This window comes from Mustela nivalis (genome assembly GCF_964662115.1).
Source record: "Mustela nivalis genome assembly, chromosome: 8".
Classification (NCBI taxonomy): Eukaryota; Metazoa; Chordata; class Mammalia; order Carnivora; family Mustelidae; genus Mustela; species Mustela nivalis.
The window spans coordinates 76257053-76275864 of NC_139027.1; the positions used below are offsets into that span (position 1 = coordinate 76257053).

The 18812-nt window shown below is 37.6% G+C and overlaps 1 protein-coding gene across 5 annotated transcripts in view; it reads right to left on the reverse strand.

The window, feature by feature from the left end:
- PREPL (prolyl endopeptidase like) overlaps positions 1-18812 on the reverse strand; it is a 53534-nt gene that overhangs the window by 6734 nt on the left and 27988 nt on the right. For all 5 annotated transcript variants that reach the window (XM_082746963.1, XM_082746962.1, XM_082746965.1 and 2 more), the window contains 5 exons: positions 18255-18471; positions 17472-17657; positions 7505-7702; positions 2430-2605; positions 708-924 (listed from right to left, as the gene is read on the reverse strand). In XM_082746963.1, the coding sequence (XP_082603089.1) occupies positions 708-924; positions 2430-2605; positions 7505-7702; positions 17472-17657; positions 18255-18471 (994 nt within the window). The remainder of the gene's footprint in view (positions 1-707; positions 925-2429; positions 2606-7504; positions 7703-17471; positions 17658-18254; positions 18472-18812) is intronic.

Sequence of the window (18812 nt, forward strand, 5' to 3'; positions counted from 1 at the left end):
GCTTATTTTAAGAACACAGTATATAATATATACAACATATAAAATATGTGTGAAAATTCACTGTTTATGTTATTGATAAGGCTTCTGGTCAATAGAAGGCTGCTGAGTTTTCGGGGAGTCCAAAGTTAAACATGGGGTTTTGACTGTATGTGGGGGTGGGGTCAGGGGTGGTGTCGGTGTCCCTAGCCTCCATGTTGTTCAAGGGTCACTTTTTAAGATCAAAGCAAGCTGTTTCAATTACTGTACAGAAAAACTATCCCTTATAAAGATCTTTAAGAATGGAGTATCTAAAAAAGGAAAGCCGCTACAACTAGGACCGAAATGTTGATGGGCAATGATCATCAAAGGATTTCGTGGACTCCAGTCACAGTGCGCTCTGCTTGACTCCCTGGAACTAGTGAGTCATAAGTGCTGACTCTTTTCTACCAATTCTAAATGTTTTTAAAAAATGAGAACTAATGAGAAAAGCCATTAATATCCTTCAGTGGAATTCTCAAAAATTAATAAAGAACACCATCAGGGAAGAAGGACAAAGTAGTTAAAGTAAATTTAGAAGTTCTCTCAGAGCTATAATTCTGTGTTTAGAACTTAAAAGCTTTGTTATTACTCCTGTGCTATGGTAAAATTGTAACAAATATTTTTCGTAAAGTCGCCAATGGTTTCATGCCTCCCCACTCTGTACATAGAAGAGAATAGAGTATACTCACCTCCAAAGTCACAGCTCTCAGCAGCTCTGGATTAGAATTACACAATGCTCCCACAAGCACCCCTCCAGCACTGAAAGCAGTCAGGGTTGTTAGACTTGGCTGAGAAAAGCCTTGGCCATGAAGCGTCTTAATGCAAGCCTCTAAGTCAGCAAGGCCATTGAGTTTTTTAGTTAGACGGCCATCAGCGTGCCACTGGAGGCCTAACTCACCACCACCTCTGAAATTAAAGGGCAAAAAAATCTTTTAGTGGGGGAAAATATTGATATAGGTCAGGGTCAGCAAACTGTAGCTGCTAGGCAGTATTTACTTAGAGGTCTGTTTTATTGTTGTTGTTTTTGTTTTGTTTTGTTTTGAAATGGCTTCAGAGCTAAGAATGGAATTTACATTTTTAAAGGTTGGGAGAAATACAACAGAGACCACATGTGGTCTACAAAGCCTTTAATGTTTACTAGTTTTCTAGCGAAAAGGTTTGCCAATCCCTGGTATAGACAGTCAAAAATGGATTTACCAAATATGTTTTTAAAAAAATTAAGATAGGTTTTTTAAAAAAATTAAGAGTCATTATCATTTTTTTTTTCATTCACTTAAAGTAAGCTCTATACCCAATGCAGAGCTTCAATTTATGACCCCAAGATCAAGACTGCATGCTCCAACTAAGCCAGCCAGATGCTCTGCAACAAATCAGTTTTGGGTGCTCCCTACGATTTATCAGGCATTCTGCTAAAATGCCAGCCTTAAAAATATAAAAAAAGCAAAAATCTGCCCTGAAGATCATAATTTTGGGGGAAAAGAAAATAGCTGCCAAGCAATGTGGTTGCTGCTTTCACACAATTGTATTTACGGTTATCCTAGAGGTGGCAGAAAGAACATCCGGGTGGATGGTCAGGGATGTATACTTAAAGGAGATGATACCTAAGCCGAGGCTTGGAGGAATAGGAGTTCCCAGAAGTGCAAAGAAAGGGAAAACATCAAGACACAGCTGATGCAAAGGCACAAAGGGGAAAGAGTTTATCATCCGAAAAGATGTAACAAAGCTGGATATGTAGGATGTGTATGTCTGCAGTGTAGGCCGTGTCTGGGTTAACGGTAACTATCACTACAGAGGTAAGCCAGATCACAAGGATGTGAAATGAGGAGTTTGGATTTTATTCTGGAGATGGGGAAGTAGAGAAGGATTTTAAGCAGAAACAGAAAACAATATTTGTGTCTTGAAAAATACCTAAAGTAAAATGGAAGTTCGAGTGGAAAAAGGATCTAGTTTGAGACACTATTTTAGAAAAGCCAGGGTACCTGGGCCTCTGCCTTTGGCTTGGGTCATGATCTCAGGGTCCTGGGGGTCGAGCCCCATGTCAGGCTCTCTGCTCAACAGGCAACCTGCTTCCCTCTCTCTCTGCCTGCCTCTGTGCCTACTTGTGATCTCTGTCAAATAAATAAATAAAATCTTAAAAAAAAAAAGAAAAGAAAAACCTAAACTCAAGAGAATGGAAATAACATTACTAAGATAGGACACAGACTGGTACATCAATTCTACAAATCTGGTGCAAGATCCTAAAAATCTATCCCTTTGCTTTATCAACTAGTCTATTAAATCCACTTCTACCAGCATATGTTTAGGAATAACACAAATGAGAAAATAAACTTTGTTCCCTGATACACGGTTGTGCTGGACCTCTGGCACAATGTTCTAGCACTCACATGCCAGGTAAAATGTTGTTGACTCACCGAACATGGCAATATGCTAATATCCATCCATCGTCCACCAATACCCGCCTTTCAGGTCTGAAATTCATTTTTAAATCCATTCCATAAGCTCCATATACATGTACTAGGAGAGGTTTCTTCTGCAAATCCTCAGAATCAGTTTTGTGGAAAATGGTCATTGGCACTGATTTTCCATCCTGGAATGAAGAGTTACTATACATGTAAGAAAAAGTCTTTTGAAACTGTTTATCCCTAATTTTATGCATTGCTTATTGATGTTGAACACAAACTTCATTCAGTGCAACAGAGAGGTACCTAGTTGAACATGTGAACATTGAAGAGGTGGAACATGTGACTCCTGATCTCAGGCTTGGAGTTTGAGTCCCATGTTGGGTACAAAAATTAGTTAATAAAATAATAATAAATAACAACAACAACAACAACAACAGAGTTATGGTCTTTAATGAAAATCATGGTTTATCCCCATTTTCAGCTCTATTGCTGACCTGTAATGTGAACTAGAAAAAAGGAGTAAGACTGTTGAAAACAGTTTATTAAATGCCGCTTTTTCAAGACAGTAAAGGGATTTTAAGGAGTTCTTTACTACCTATTATTATTATTATTTTTTAAAGATTTTATTTATTTATTTGACAGAGAGAGATCACAAGTAGGCAGAGAGGCAGGCAGAGAGAGAGAGAGGAGGAAGCAGGCTCCCTGCCGAGCAGAGAGCCCGATGCGGGACTCGATCCCGGGACACGAGATCATGACCTGAGCCGAAGGCAGCAGCTTAACCCACTTAGCCACCCAGGTGCCCCTTTACTACCTATTATTACTGTAATTTTTTTCTTTCAAAATTAGTCAAAATATACTTGTCAAGGATAGACATCCAGCACATTTTTCCTACACCTATGGTAAGATACTGACATTTTTTATCTTTGAATATTTATAAACATGCTGATTAAAGTTTTAACAGCTCAATTTTCTGTCCTCTATAGGCAGTCCTCAACCATTAGAACCAGAATTTCTTTTTTTTTTATTTTTTTATTTTTTAAAAACATATATTTTTATCCCCAGGGGTACAGGTCTGTGAATCGCCAGGTTTACATACTTCACAGCACTCACCAAAGCACATACCCTCCCCAATGTCCATAACCCCACCCCCCTTCTCCCAACCCCCCTCCCCCTAGCAACCCTCAGTTTGTTTTGTGAGATTAAGAGTCAGTCACTTATGGTTTGTCTCCCTCCCGATCCCATCTTGTTTCATTGATTCTTCTCCTACCCACTTAAGCCCCCATGTTGCATCACCACTTCCTCATATCAGGGAGATCATATGATAGTTGTCTTTCTCCGCTTGACTTATTTCACTAAGCATGATACGCTCTAGTTCCATCCATGTTGTCGCAAATGGCAAGATTTCATTTCTTTTGATGGCTGCATAGTATTCCATTGTGTATATATACCACATCTTCTTGATCCATTCATCTGTTGATGGACATCTAGGTTCTTTCCATAGTTTGGCTATTGTAGACATTGCTGCTATAAACATTCGGGTGCACGTGCCCCTTCGGATCACTACGTTTGTATCTTTAGGGTAAATACCCAGTAGTGCAATTGCTGGGTCATAGGGCAGTTCTATTTTCAACATTTTGAGGAACCTCCATGCTGTTTTCCAGAGTGGTTGCACCAGCTTGCATTCCCACCAACAGTGTAGGAGGGTTCCCCTTTCTCCGCATCCTCGCCAGCATCTGTCATTTCCTGACTTGTTGATTTTAGCCATTCGAACTGGTGTGAGGTGATATCTCATTGTGGTTTTGATTTGTATTTCCCTGATGCCGAGTGATATGGAGCACTTTTTCATGTGTCTGTTGGCCATCTGGATGTCTTCTTTGCAGAAATGTCTGTTCATGTCCTCTGCCCATTTCTTGATTGGGTTATTTGTTCTTTGGGTGTTGAGTTTGCTAAGTTCTTTATAGATTTTGGACACTAGTCCTTTATCTGATATGTTGTTTGCAAATATCTTCTCCCATTCTGTCAGTTGTCTTTTGATTTTGTTAACTGTTTCCTTTGCTGTGCAAAAGCTTTTGATCTTGATGAAATCCCAATAGTTCATTTTTGCCCTTGCTTCCCATGCCTTTGGCGATGTTCCTAGAAAGATGTTGCTGCGGCTGAGGTCGAAGAGGTTGCTGCCTGTGTTCTCCTCAAGGATTTTGATGGATTCTTTCTCATATTGAGGTCCTTCATCCATTTTGAGTCTATTTTTGTGTGTGGTGTAAGGAAATGGTCCAATTTCATTTTTCTGCATGTGGCTGTCCAATTTTCCCAACACTTTTTATTGAAGAGGTGTCTTTTTTCCATTGAACATTCTTTCCTGCTTTGTCGAAGATTAGTTGACCATAGAGTTGAGGGTCTATTTCTGGGCTCTCTATTCTGTTCCATTGATCTATGTGTCTGTTTTTGTGCCAGTACCATGCTGTCTTGATGATGACAGCTTTGTAATAGAGCTTGAAGTCCAGAATTGTGATGCCACCAACTCTGGCTTTCTTTTTCAATATCCCTTTGGCTATTCAAGGTCTTTTCTGTAGAACCAGAATTTCTTACGGATTCCTACTGACATCTATACTCATCCTCTTCAAAGTGGATTAATATTAAACCTCTTTAATAGTGGTTTAAGAAAGTTTTATAAATTTTATCATCTAAATTACTTTAGAGCAGGTTAACTATTCTCCAGTGTAGGTCACATTCATTAATCGCAAAGTGACTGAAACTAGGCATCTCAGGACAAAATTTACATAATCTGAACTATTTCTGATCTTCCTTTCAAAAGGGCAGAGAAGCTGGTTCTGTCTACTTATATAAACTAGTGAAATAGTGCTAGTTTACATAAAATAATAATAATAAAAGGGAAATAATATAACCAAGCCACTCTCCCTACTTTTTTCATTTTCATTGTGAAAACCTTAACTTTGGGGCACAGGAATATTATCAAATAAGGAGGCTATCTTTCATCATTCCTATCACACTCAACTTGTTCTGACAGTGTAACTGGAGTTTCACTTCTCAGATTCATTCTTATAAAATGAGGTAGATTAATTTTTATAAATTATCTTTGTCTTTTCATCTCCCCAACTTAAATCAAACAATCAGAGAAAAACTTGCTGTTTGAAAACTTATGAAAAGAAAGAGGTGAAAATGGTCCCAAATCCTGTGATGGGCTGGATCCGAGTTCATCAGCAGTGTGAAAATGCCTATGGAGGGTTATAGCAGCAGGGCACCTGGGTGGCTCAGTCAGTTAAGCATTGGACTTTTGATTTTGGCTTGGGTCATGATCTCAGGGTTGTAAGACTGAGGCCTGTGGTGGGCTCCCTGCTAGCTGGGGGTTTGCCCGAGATTCTCTCTCTCTCTCCCTCTGCCCCTCCCCACATGTACTCTCTCTAAATTAATAAATCCCCCAAAAACAAAAACAAAAACATAGTAGGTTCCACTGGGCACCTGTCTCCCTTCTTCCTTAATTCATAAAGCATCCCTGAGTTCCCTAAGAACTAGGCTCACTGTTCTTTCCATTAGGGGCATGATAATTACAACATTTTGATAGATTGGTATAATCCCACATTTCTAAAGCAGAAGAAAGCCTAAATATATATTTTGTTGACAAAAATCAAACACAGAAATCTGGAAGGTAATACATTAAATGGTAAACAATTATATCTAAGAGGTACAGCAAATGGGACTGAATAGTAGTTATCAGAACTTTAAATGTTCTGCATTTTTGCATTTCTTCTAAGAAGTGTATTGCTTTTGTATTATTGAAAAATACATATTTAAATAAAGCTATTAAAAGAAAATCAATGAGTTAAAAAATTCATAAGGACAAAAAGCTTTGTTACATCTCATTGCCAGCACATATGAAATTATCTAATGTTTGATATGCTAAGGTCTGAAAAGTCTTTAAATACATGGTTTTTAATTTATTAATGTATTTTATTATTTTTATTAATTTATTAATTTTATTTTTATAGTTTATTAATTTATTCCACAGTTTATTAATTTATTCCTCATTGCACAAACTTTCTTTTCCACTATTTACTCTCCTCTTGGTCTTCCCTCTTTTACACTGTACTTTGGCTGTATTGCCCTTCTTTATATTTCTTTCTTTAAATCTTATTCATTTAAGTAAGCTTGACACCTAACATGGGGCTCAAACTCATGACCCCAAGGATCAAGAGTCTCGTGCTCTTCGGACTGAGCCAGTTAGGTGCCCCATCCTTTACACTTCTTGAATGCACCTTTTTTCCCTCAATATAGGGCCTCTACATAAAATGGATTCCTCCTTCCCCCTTTTTAGCCTTTTTAAAAAAAGATTTTATTTATTTGATAGGGAGAGAGTGGGCAAAAGAGAAAGCACAAGCTAGAGGAAGGGCAGAGGAAAAGGGAGAAGCAGGCTCCCTGCTGAGCACAGAGCCCGATATAGGGCTTGATCCCAGACCTGAGCCAAAGGCAGCTGCTTAACCCACTGAGCCACACAGGTACCTCTCAAGCTTAATTCTTAATCATCTTAGAGGTCCTACTTGAGTCCTCACTTCCTCAGAGAACCCTTGCCTGATCTCTCCAGCCGAAGGAAAGGTCTCTGTGTCATGTTTCCACTGTACTCAGTACAGCTTTCTTTGCAGCCATCAGTACATTAGCAATTACTCCTTTGACATCGGTCATCTTCCCTGCTCGAGTTAAGCTCCATGAAGGCAGGACTGTATCAGTCCAGCTCACTCTAGTCAACTGCTTATTGCCTTCACAATTTTTGCCAACTTTTACTATTTAAGTTAACTTTAAAGATTCAAATGTAAACAACCTGTGAACTCAAGGGCTTGAGATGTGCTAGTTATACATTTTCTAATCCATGTTAAAATAAATATATCAATATTAAAGTAAAAAAAAAAAAATTCCAGGTAGCCTCTAAAAATCATTCGAGTCTTACTGGGGTACGTGAGATCCACTTTACAAAACCATGCTAATGCAATACCAGCGGCAGCAACTGCATAGCACCTGACAAAGAGCATGCCTGCAGTAGATGGGGGCTCAGAGTTGAGATTATGAAGACGTACCTTGCTTTTGGCTTCCAGACGTAAAACACGACTGGTCTTTGTGATTGGGTCTTCATGCCCAGTTTCCTCAAACAGTTTGCCCTCTGCAAACTTGTATGTGTAATATTTTGGGGGACGTATTGGAGAGCAAAGCTGGAAGGGGCAGTTCTTTGGGTCTGAATTTGTATCCATTATGAATCCACAGGCCCAAGGAGGGAGCTAAGGAAATAAGAGTTATTTTTATTCTTTATCTAGACATTAAGTATCATTAATTTAATTTCTGAGTTTGTTACAAACCAGATGAGAAGGACATCAAGTTTAGTTTCATCCATTATACATAATACCTCATTTAAATATTTTAGTACAAACAAATATATTTCAAATAACAAGTGAACAGAACTGTACACTGATGACCAATAAAAATGGACAAATTATAGGAAAATGATTTTTCATGACTCTGGATTTACATGAAACCTCTTTTAATAAAAAGGATTATTTTAGCTACAGTTAAGAAAAAGAGCAAATCCAATCCCAATTCCAGAATCTAGCCACATCTCCAGATCTCTGTTCTCCTAGAACATAAAATCTCTCTCATCTGTTTTTCCTCATTTACCCCCAGCCCTCCCCATGCGGCCCAGACCGCCATAGTGATGACAGTTATTATTCCAGGGCTACAAACTGGCTCAGCAGCACTAAAGCATTTACAATTTGTTTCTAACTTTAGCTCCCAGGCTAACCATTGTGCAGAACAAAACCTTTCCTGGCATATCCACTTTGAGAGACTCACAGCTATTATGATTAGGATTCTTAACTTTAAGGAAAAAAGGAAAGGAATCAAAATTTATTCTCTCAGAGCAGCAGGGTCCAGTTTCAAGCCTGCCACTAACATCCCTCTTACACCTTTTAAAGAACTCTGGTAAGCAGGCTGACAGAGTGTAAGAAATGGTACTGAGAGTCAGAACGTTAAAAGAAAATTGCCTTTCTTTTCCTGAGTAATTGTAGAAAGAACAAATTCCTTAGAAAATCAGAGGTCTTGGCACAGCAATGTCCCTGGTGGGCACTATTCAAAAAGGGTAGGTGGGGGCTGTGTGTGTAAAAAGTACACCATCTAACCTGTAGAAACCATAGCCAAAGATCTTACGTTCCGAGTGCATGGGTCTTGCAATTAATGCAAAGACTCTAGCTTCCTGAAAAGCAATAAGGATATATATTCATAATGTCTCTTAAAGAGAGTTCCTAATTTACTGTCCCCAGGTTAAGGATTATGTTCAAGGATAATGTTTATTTAAGTGCAAGTCATAGAACTAGAAAGCAGCATGTGACACTTCAAAGCTGGGAAGTCTGGCAGCATAAATGGAGTAAACAGAGACCTTAGTGGGAGAGAAGCACCGCCACTACTCATCTTATAACCAGGTTTCAGAAAGAGTATACACGGTGCCTCAGTCCACAGAGGCACAAGCTTTTCTGTTCTTTGGTGAAACTTAAAAAAAAAAAAAAAAAGGGTCCATGTGCCCCATGTGGTAAGTGGTCATACTTTTAGATCAAGTGGGTTCCAATAAACTCTTCAGGTGCCATTTTTTAAAGTATTGGGATCAAGGTTAAAGTTCACCATAACAAAACTGTCCATGGCTATGGACTGCTTAGTTTGTCCAGCTCATGTGGAAAGAAGTATTAACCATCTCAAGGATATCTTAAGTTACATTTCCTACTGAGAAAAACCTGTAGTACCATCTAGGTATATTAATGGACAGCACCTGAGAATAATTTTAAGTTGGCTAGTTGATATGCAGATATTTCTTAGATACCTGAAAGAGTTTCAGCTTTAGCATTCTACCAGCAAATCATAGTCATTTATTTGACTGAAAGAAGGTTTAAGACACACATGCTGAAAGAAAATTGGCCCAGGTATATAAACACCTCCATGTAAACTGACGTTAGTACAGAACAATTCCCAATTTGCTTAAATTAGGTATCATGACCAATTAAAATATCATCACTTCTTTTTGCGGAAAAAAAAAAATACCAGGAAAAACTGATGATATGATGACCAAGGATAGGAGGCAAATATATTAAGGATTTTACATTTCTGTTGCTCAGATTGAGTTTAAAAAAGGCTTTTAGTCACGTGCCTACTGGGCAGAGATGTTACATACAAAAATGCTTTATAATCCACTCACTTTGGCCTAAAGATTTTGTCCTTTGTGATTGACACTGTCTATGCATATTAATCAGAATTATCCAATTTACGAAAGGCGCTGATCTATAAAATTTTCTTTAAGTACAATCTGGTATATAATGTAGTATTTGATTCCATGTGTTGATGACTCAGAACATTATAACAAGGCTTAACAGGTACTACAGGTTGGGAATGGTCAGGGAATGAAGAGACAAAGGATACAGTATAAATTAAAGACATGATGTTCCATAGGAGACACTCCTAGAAGCCCCAGACCCTGGGGAACAGGGAAAATAGACTGTAGAGCACTACATAAAGCCATTACTCTCAAAAACAGGAGATATACCTGACTTTCCTAACACACAGAGATAGATGCAGAGACTAGACAAAATAAGAAGACAGGAATCTGTCCCAAATGAAAGAAGAGGACAAGCCCACAGCCAGAGATCTAAGTGAAAAAAGATAAAAGTAACATGCCTTATGGAGAATTTAAAGTAATGATCATTAAGAATAGTCTTGAGAAAAGAGTGGAAGACATTAAATGAAACCATTAACACAGAGGTAAGGAATAACAAAGATAAAGGGCTCCATAAATGAAGTGAGAAACATACTTGATGGAATGAATGAAAAACAGGCTGGAATAAGCAGAGGAATCAATTAATGACCTAGAAGACAGAGTAATGTAATCAAGAAGAGTAAATGAGAGAAAAAAGAATACGCAAAAAAAGAACAGACTTAGGGAACTTAGTGACTCCATCAAACATAGTAACATTCATATTATAGGAGTCTCAGAAAACAAGAGGAAAAAAGGGGGCAGAGAATTTATTTGTAGAAATAATAGCCAAAAACTTCCCTAATCTGGAGAAGGCAACAGATATCCAGATCCAGGATGCACAGAGAACCCCAATGAAAATCAACAAAAGCAGATCCATATCAAGACATTTTATAATTAAAATGACAAAATACAGTGGTAAAGAAAAAAACATTAAAAGCAGCAAGACAAAAGACTGCTACATACAAAGGAAACCCAATAAGGCTATCAGTGGGTTTTTCAGCAGAATCCTTCCAAGCCAGGAAGGAGTGACATGATGTATTCAAAGTGCTGAATGGGAAAAACTTGCAGCCAAGAATACTCTACCCAGCAAGGCTATCATTCAGAATGAAAGGAGAGATCAAGTGTTTTCTAGACAAAACACAGAATTCATGACCACCAAACCAGTCCTGCAAGAAATCTTAAGGGGGATTCTTTGAGTGGAAAGGAAAGATCAAAGAGACAGCATGACCACAGGAAGCACAAAAGCAGTAATAAACATTTCTGTTAAAAAAAAAAGAAAAAAAAATCAGTCAAGGAACTCACAAAATAAAAGGAAATAAAATGATACCATGTACCTAAAACTTGGGGAGGAGGGGAGTAAAGAATGGTTCAAACTTAAAAGACCATCAACTTTAAATAGAGACCTCTGCTATATGCAGAAGAGGTTATATAAAAACCTAATGGTAACCACAAATCAAAACCCATTCATAAGTATGCAAATAATAAAGAGAAAAAAAATCCAAACACATCACTAAAGAAAACCAGCAAATGATGAGAAAGGAAAGAAAGGATGAGAGAGAAACTCCAGAAAACCACCACAAAACAAGTAATAAAAAGGCCATTAAGTACATACTTATCAATAATTACTCTGAATATAAATGGACTAAATGCTTCTAATCAAAAGATATAGGGTGACAGAACAGATAAAAAACAAGACCCATCTACTTCTGCCTACAGGAAACTCATTTATTTTTTTAAAAAGATTTTATTTATTTATTTGACAGAGACAGCAAGAGGGGTAATACAAGAGGGAGAGAAGGAGAAAGAGAAGCAGGCTTCCCATTGAGGAGGGAGTCCGATGTAGGGCTCAATCCCAGGGTCCTGGGATCAAGACCTGAGCCAAAGGTAGATGCTTAATGACTGAACCACCCAGGTGCCCCCACGAAACTCATTTTGACCTAAAAACACCTGCAGATTGAAAGTGAGAGGATAGAGAAACATTTATCATGAAAACAGATGTCAAAATAAAGTTGGAGCAGCAATACTTATAAAGAACAAAATAGATTTTAAAACAAAGACTGTAACAAGAGACAAAGAAGGACACTATATAATAATAAAGTGGACAATCCAACAAGAAGATCTAATAATTGTAAATATTTAAAAATACATAAAACAGTTAATAAGAAACATAAAGGAACTAATTGGCAATAATACAATTATAGCAAAGGACTTTCATCCCCCACTTACATCAATGGACAGATCACCTAAACAAAAAAATCAATAAGGAAACACTGAATGACACACTGGACTAGATGGATTTAACAGATATATTCAGAGCATGCCATCCTAAAACAGCAGTATATACATTCTTTTCAAGTGCACATGGACCATTCTACAGAACAGATCACATATTAGGCCACAAAACAAGCCTTAATAAAGTTAAAAAGATCTAAGTCATACCATGCATCTTTTTTTGGACCACAGTGCTAAGAAACTATAAGTAAACCACAAGAAAAAGTTTGGGAAAGATCACAAATACATAGTGGTTAAATAACATGCTACTAAACAATGAACAGGTCAATCAGAAAGTAAACTAAAAAAGTACAAAGAAACAAATGAAAGTGGAAACAAGATGGTTCAAAACCTTTGGGATGCAGCAAAAGTGGTTCTAAGAGGCAAGTTTATAACAATACAGGGCTACCTCAAGAAGGAAAAAAAAATCTCAAATACACAACCTAACTTCACACCGAAAGGAGCTAGAAAAAGAAAAAAAAAATCTAAAACCAGCAGAAGTTGGGGCACCTGGGTGGCACAGTTGGTTGGGCATCCAACTCTTGATTTCAGATAGGGTAGTGACCTCAGCGTCATGAGATCAAGCCCTGTGTTCAGCTCTGCACTCAGCAAAAAGTCTGCTTGAGACTCTCTCCCCCCAAAAATAAATAAATAAATCTTTAAAAAACAAAACAAAACAAAACAAAAACCAGCAGAAGAAAGTGAATAATAAGAGATCAGAAAAGAAATGTGACATAGAGGGACGCCTGGGTGGCTCAGTTGGTTAAGCAGCTACCTTCGGCTCAGGTCATGATCCCAGCGTCCTGGGATCGAGTCCCGCATCGGGCTCCTTGCTCGGCAGGGAGCCTGCTTCTCACTCTGCCTCTGCCTGCCATTCTGTCTGCCTGTGCTCGCTCTCTCCCCCACTCTCTCTCTGATAAATAAATAAAATCTTAAAAAAAAAAAAAAAGAGAGATAAAAAAAAGAAGAAATGTGACATAGAAACTAAAAAAAACATAGAATAAAAATAAAAACAAAACAAACCCCAACAGATCAATGAAATGAGGAGCTGGTTCTTCCGGTTTTAATTATTCATGATTTAAAACAAACAAACAAACAAACAAACAAAAAAAAAAACAAAAGAAAACCAAAAAACCATCAACAAAATAGGTTTAGAGGGAACATACCTCAACATAACAGAGGCCATTTATGAAATACCCACAGCTAACATCATCCTAAGTGGGGAAAAACTGAGAGCCTTTCCCCTAAGATCAGAAACAAGGCAAGTACGTCCACTCTCATCACTTTTATTCAACAGAGTTCTGGAAGTCCTAGCCACAGCAATAAGACAACAAAAAGAAATAAAAGGCATCTAAATTGGTAAGGAAGAAGTAAAATTTTCACTATTTGCAGATGACATGATACTATAAAGTAGAAAATTTGAAAGACACCACCAAAAGACTGCTAGAACTGATAAATGAACTCAGTAAAGTTGCAGGATACTAAATCAATGTATAGAAATCTGTTGCATTTCTATATACAACAATTAAGAAGAGAAATTAAGAAAACAATCCTACTTACAATTATACCAAAAGTAGTAAGATACCTAGGAATAAACCTAACCAAAAAGGTAAAAGACCTGTACTCTGAAAACTGTAAAATGCCAGTGAAAGAAAGTGGAGATGACACAAATGACAAGACATTTCATGCTCATGGACTGGAAGAAAAAACACTGTTCAGATGTCGTACTACTGAAAGCAATCTACACATTTAATGTAATCCCTATCAAAATACCAACAGCATTTCTCACAGACCCAAAACAAACAGTCCTAAAATTTATATGGAACTATAAATGACCCCAAACAGCCAAAGCAATCTTGAAAAAGAAAAGCAAAGCTGGAGGCATCACAATTCTGTACTTCGAGTTACATCACAAAGCTGTAGTGATCAAGACAGTATGGTATTGGCAAAAAAATAGACATATAGATCAGTAGAACAGAATAGAATCCAGAAATAAACCTACAACTATATGGTCAACAAAGCAGGGAAGAATGTCTAATGGGAAAAAGGTAATCTCTTGACTTCAACAAATGGTGCCAGGAAAAGTAGACAGGCACATGCAAAAGAATAAAATGGGACGGCTTTCATATACCACACACAAACATAAACTCAAAATGGATTAAAGACCTAAATGTGAGACCTTAAACCATTCTAGAAAAGAGCATAGGCAGCATCGGCTACAGCAACATCATTCTAGACAGGTACCCTGAGGCAAGGGAAACAAAAGCAAAAATAAACTATTAGGACTACATCAAAATAAAAAACTTCTGTACAGCAAAGGAAAAAATAAAACTAAAAGACTATCTACAGGATAGAGGAAGATATCTGTAAATGACATATACAGTAAAGAGTCAGTATCTAAAATAGGCAACTTATAGAACTCAACCCCCCCCCCCAAAACAATGAAATTTAAAAAACGGGCAGAAGACATGAGTAGATATATTTTTTTAATCATTTTTATTAACATGTAATGTATTATTTACATGAGCAGATACTTCTTAAAGAAGACATGGCCAACAGACATGTGAAAAGATGCTAATTTTTACTTATCAGGAAAATACAAATCAAAACTGCAATGACATATCACCTCATGCCTGTCAGAACGGCTTAAATCAAAAACAAAAACAGCAAGTGTTGGCAAGGATGTGGAGAAAAAGGAACCCCACCCTCTTGCACTGTTGATAGGAATGCAAACTGGTGCAGCCACTGTGGAAGACAGTATGGAGGTTTCTTAAAAATTAAAAACAGAACTATTCTACTACCAAGCAATCGCACTCCTGGGTATTTACCCAAGTATACAAAAATACTAATTCAAAGGAATTCATGCACTCCTATGTTTATGGCAGCATTATTTACAACAGTCAAATTATGGAAACAGCCCAAGTGGCCAATGACTGATGAGCAGATAAAGATATGGTGAGTGTACACACACACACACGGACATTTTTCAGCCATAAAAAGAATGAAATCTTGCCATTTACAGCATGGATGGAGCTAGAAAGTATAATGAAGGCATTAAGTGAAATCAGTTAGAGAAAAACAAATACCATATGATCTCCCTCATACGTGGAATTGAAGAAAGAAAAGGAGCACAGGGAGAAAAAAAGAGACAAAGCAAGAAAGAGACTCAATATATAGTACTGGCAGTTACCAGAAGGGAGGTGGGTGGGAGCGGTGGGTGAAATAGGCGATGGGGATTAAGGAGTGCACACATCCTGACACATCCTGAGCACCAGGTGATTAAAATAAAAACGTAAAAAACAAAATAAAAAAAGACATGATGTTTGTTGTAATGGCAGCTAAAACCACAGTAACTGAGGCATATCTTTAAACTAGGGATATTTATAAAAAAATGTAAAGGTCATACTTAGTGAGAAGTCAAATTTTATCATAGTAAACTCTCATGACATTCCCAATTGCCTTGACATAAAATTTTGCTGTAAGAAAAGCACTGCTAGAAATTATACATTCTTTCTCATCCCTATTTATATAGGCTATAATAAGAATATATGGTTTTGGTGTCAATTAGCAAGTAAAAAGAAACTTTGGATCTAGTAGATGAAGGTAGTAGGAAAATCACTAACTTTAAATCACCATTTTTATTTTAAGGATAACACACAGTCCTCTAAAATACAAGAGGTTATATTTGATAATTTTATTTTAGCTCAAAAATTTTGGTTGTTTTTGGAAACTCAGTATTTCTTACATATACCATGATAACAACCTTGAAGCTAATTTCCCTGTGCCTTATCTCTGCTTGCTTTGGAGGAGTCTAAAATGGCCACCAGATAACTTCATGAAGTATAACCTGACTTCTCAACGCACTTCCCTGCCCCCAAACTTCAAATGTTCCTCCACCCATACCTTATGCATAAGTTTCTCATTTTGGAAGTCAAAGAATGTCAAATTATAGCTTCATTCTACATACATTTATTCTGCTTCAATAAAATAGAATTATTAGCAGTTTTCAGAACATTTTCTAACTTCTCCAGCTTAGAGCTTTATTTGATGGACTTTCTCATCCTAGAATATCATTTTGCTCTCTCTCGTCAGAATTAGACCTATCCTCTTTGGTTTATCTCAAATTCTACTTCCCCTACAAAAGCTTTCCTGGGTCCTCTCTGCCTCTCAGAGACCCATAGCACATTCTGTATGTTTGATACCACTTATATAAACCCACAATATACTTAATCTTGGTGTACAAAAGTTCAATAAACATTCAGTGAATTTACTGGAATTGCATTTTAAGAGACTGTGACAATACTGCAATTAGGGAGGTATAAGTGGTCAAATAAATGGCTTAACAACTTTTTCCCTATCAAGTGAGATGGAGGCCTTTCCCCTTCCCTTCATCACCTGTTATCTGACCTACATGTTAATGCTGCTTTAGTACTGGGCAATGAGGTTGGCACTCACCAATTTTAACAAGTTCACTTGTGGAGGCAGACCATCATTCCTGGCAGCCACACGCAATACCAGCAAGTCAGTCATACTATCACAGCTATGCTGTAGAGGAGACAAATGCTACTCCCTCCCCCCACAAACCCTGACAGGTAAGAAAACTGGCAAATAGAAGATGGTGCAGACATAATGGCGGAAATACAGTGGGCACAACTACTGTCCCTACAGGGGGGTGTGGAATGGAAGCAGCAAGCAGTGATTGGTTAGGCACTAGCTGGCAAGTTGACCTAAGCTATTAGCCAACCTAAAGTTGTAGAGATGCATGATATACAGAGATATGTAGAAAGAGAAATAGGACACTGAGCATTACTTCTTCTTCTTTTTTTTTTTTTTTAAAGATTTTATTTATTTATTTGACAGAGAGAAATCACAAGTAGTCGGAGAGGCAGGCAGAGAGAGAGAGAGGGAAGCAGGCTCCCTGCTGAGCAGAGAGCCCAATGCGGGACTCGATCCCAGGACCCTGAGATCATGACCTGAGCCGAAGGCAGCGGCTTAACCCACTGAGCCACACAGGCGCCCCTGAGCATTACTTCTGAAGTTCATGCTGTTAGACAGTATTTTTTAAAGATTTTATTTATTTATTTGACAGATCACAAGTAGACAGAGAGGCAGGCAGAGAGAGAGAGGGGGAAGCAGGCTCCCTGCTGAGCAGAGAGCCCGATGCGGGGCTCAATCCCTGGACCCTAGAATCATGACCTGAGCCGAAGGCAGAGGCTTCAACCCACTGAGCCACCCAGGCACCCCTGTTAGACAGTATTTTAAGTAAAACTTTTTTAAAAGCAAGGTTCTTAAAGAAAAATAAAAGCAAGGTCCTCTAAATAATTCTAAATAAACCTCCTAAATATGAAAAAACCAAGTATGCTATGTTTCCTTTAAATTAAACTTCTTTAAAGAAAAAGTACATTGCTCTTATTCAAATTTGATGTTCTGGTAAACTAAACTCTACGGATTTTGATTGACAGTACTCTTTTGAAAGTTAAACATACCTTTAGAGAACGAACTGAATCATCAGCCAGACCAATGACATTAACGTAAAGTAGATTGCTGTGCTTCAGGAATAGAACACAGTGATCCTTAAACATGTCCAAGTCTACAACTTTGGTATTTCTCTTCATTGTGAAAAATAAATCCCAGTTCATAATAGCAGGGGTATCAGCAGCTGTTCTCATGAGCTGTACAGAACAAAGTCAGAAGAGATCTAGGTAACAAAACATGATGACTCTAGCACCCAGAAAACTAGACGATAAGAACACCAAAACTAGACCATAAAGAGCCAAAGAAATGAGCTGCACAACAGGGCTGCAGTGTGACCATGATCATGTGAATGAGCCCAGGCTAGCCTGCCATGCGGTGAGACAGCATGGCCTAGTGCTTACCTTACAGCAATGAATGTTTCAATGAAGGCCTGAGAAATGGCTTACTGGGACCAGAAGAACTGCCTAGCTGAAATCAATCCAAATTGCTAAATTATAAAATCATGAGCTTATAAAAGTTTGTTCTTTCAAATCATTAAGTTTGGCTTTGATAACTGATAAGATCAGGATAAAGTATGTTTCATTTACTAACCTTTTAAGGCACAATTACAATATGGAGAGGCATTATCTCTAATGGAAGAGAAATAGGATTGGTTATGAATAAGAAGGTAGTATCAATTTCTACATGTTACCAAAAGCCTGCAAAACGGTTAACTCTTAGAGCATGGAATGTTGTTGATGGAAGTGTGACAATTTTTAACAGCTCAAATGGGTACACAGAGAATCGAGGATTACCTTGAATTCTGTAGGCTCACCAACATTAGTGAGAATGTATAATTCATCATCTCTGTGTTCAACGTAGTAAAGGACTCCATGTATTCGCTTCTGGATAAGTACTGGTGGGTCCCAAGGGCTTAGGCCATCTATCAACCACACTTCAGAAGTAGTCTTGTTCATAATATTTATGGTGAGGAAACGACTGTCCTTTGTAAGATAAAGGAAAACAAAATAGCTGCATGTGCATGAGAGAGAGAGTGGGAGAGAGAGAGAAAAAAAAAAAATCCAGTAAATTTCTAAGTGAATTTCAAATTACCAGAAATCCCAAGTAAATCTTTAGCTACCTTAAAGATGATATACAACTACCTTCTGTACATATGTTGATTTATAATGCAAATAGGAAATAAAAACTCCTTAGTGAATACTGCTTGTAAATTTAGAAAACTATTATTTTTCTCATTTCCCCCACCAAGGTATTTAAAATCATTTTTTCTCTAACATTTTATTATGAACATTTTTCGGACCTACAGAAAAGTTGAAAATGTCCAGTGAATATCCATACATCCACCACTGAAA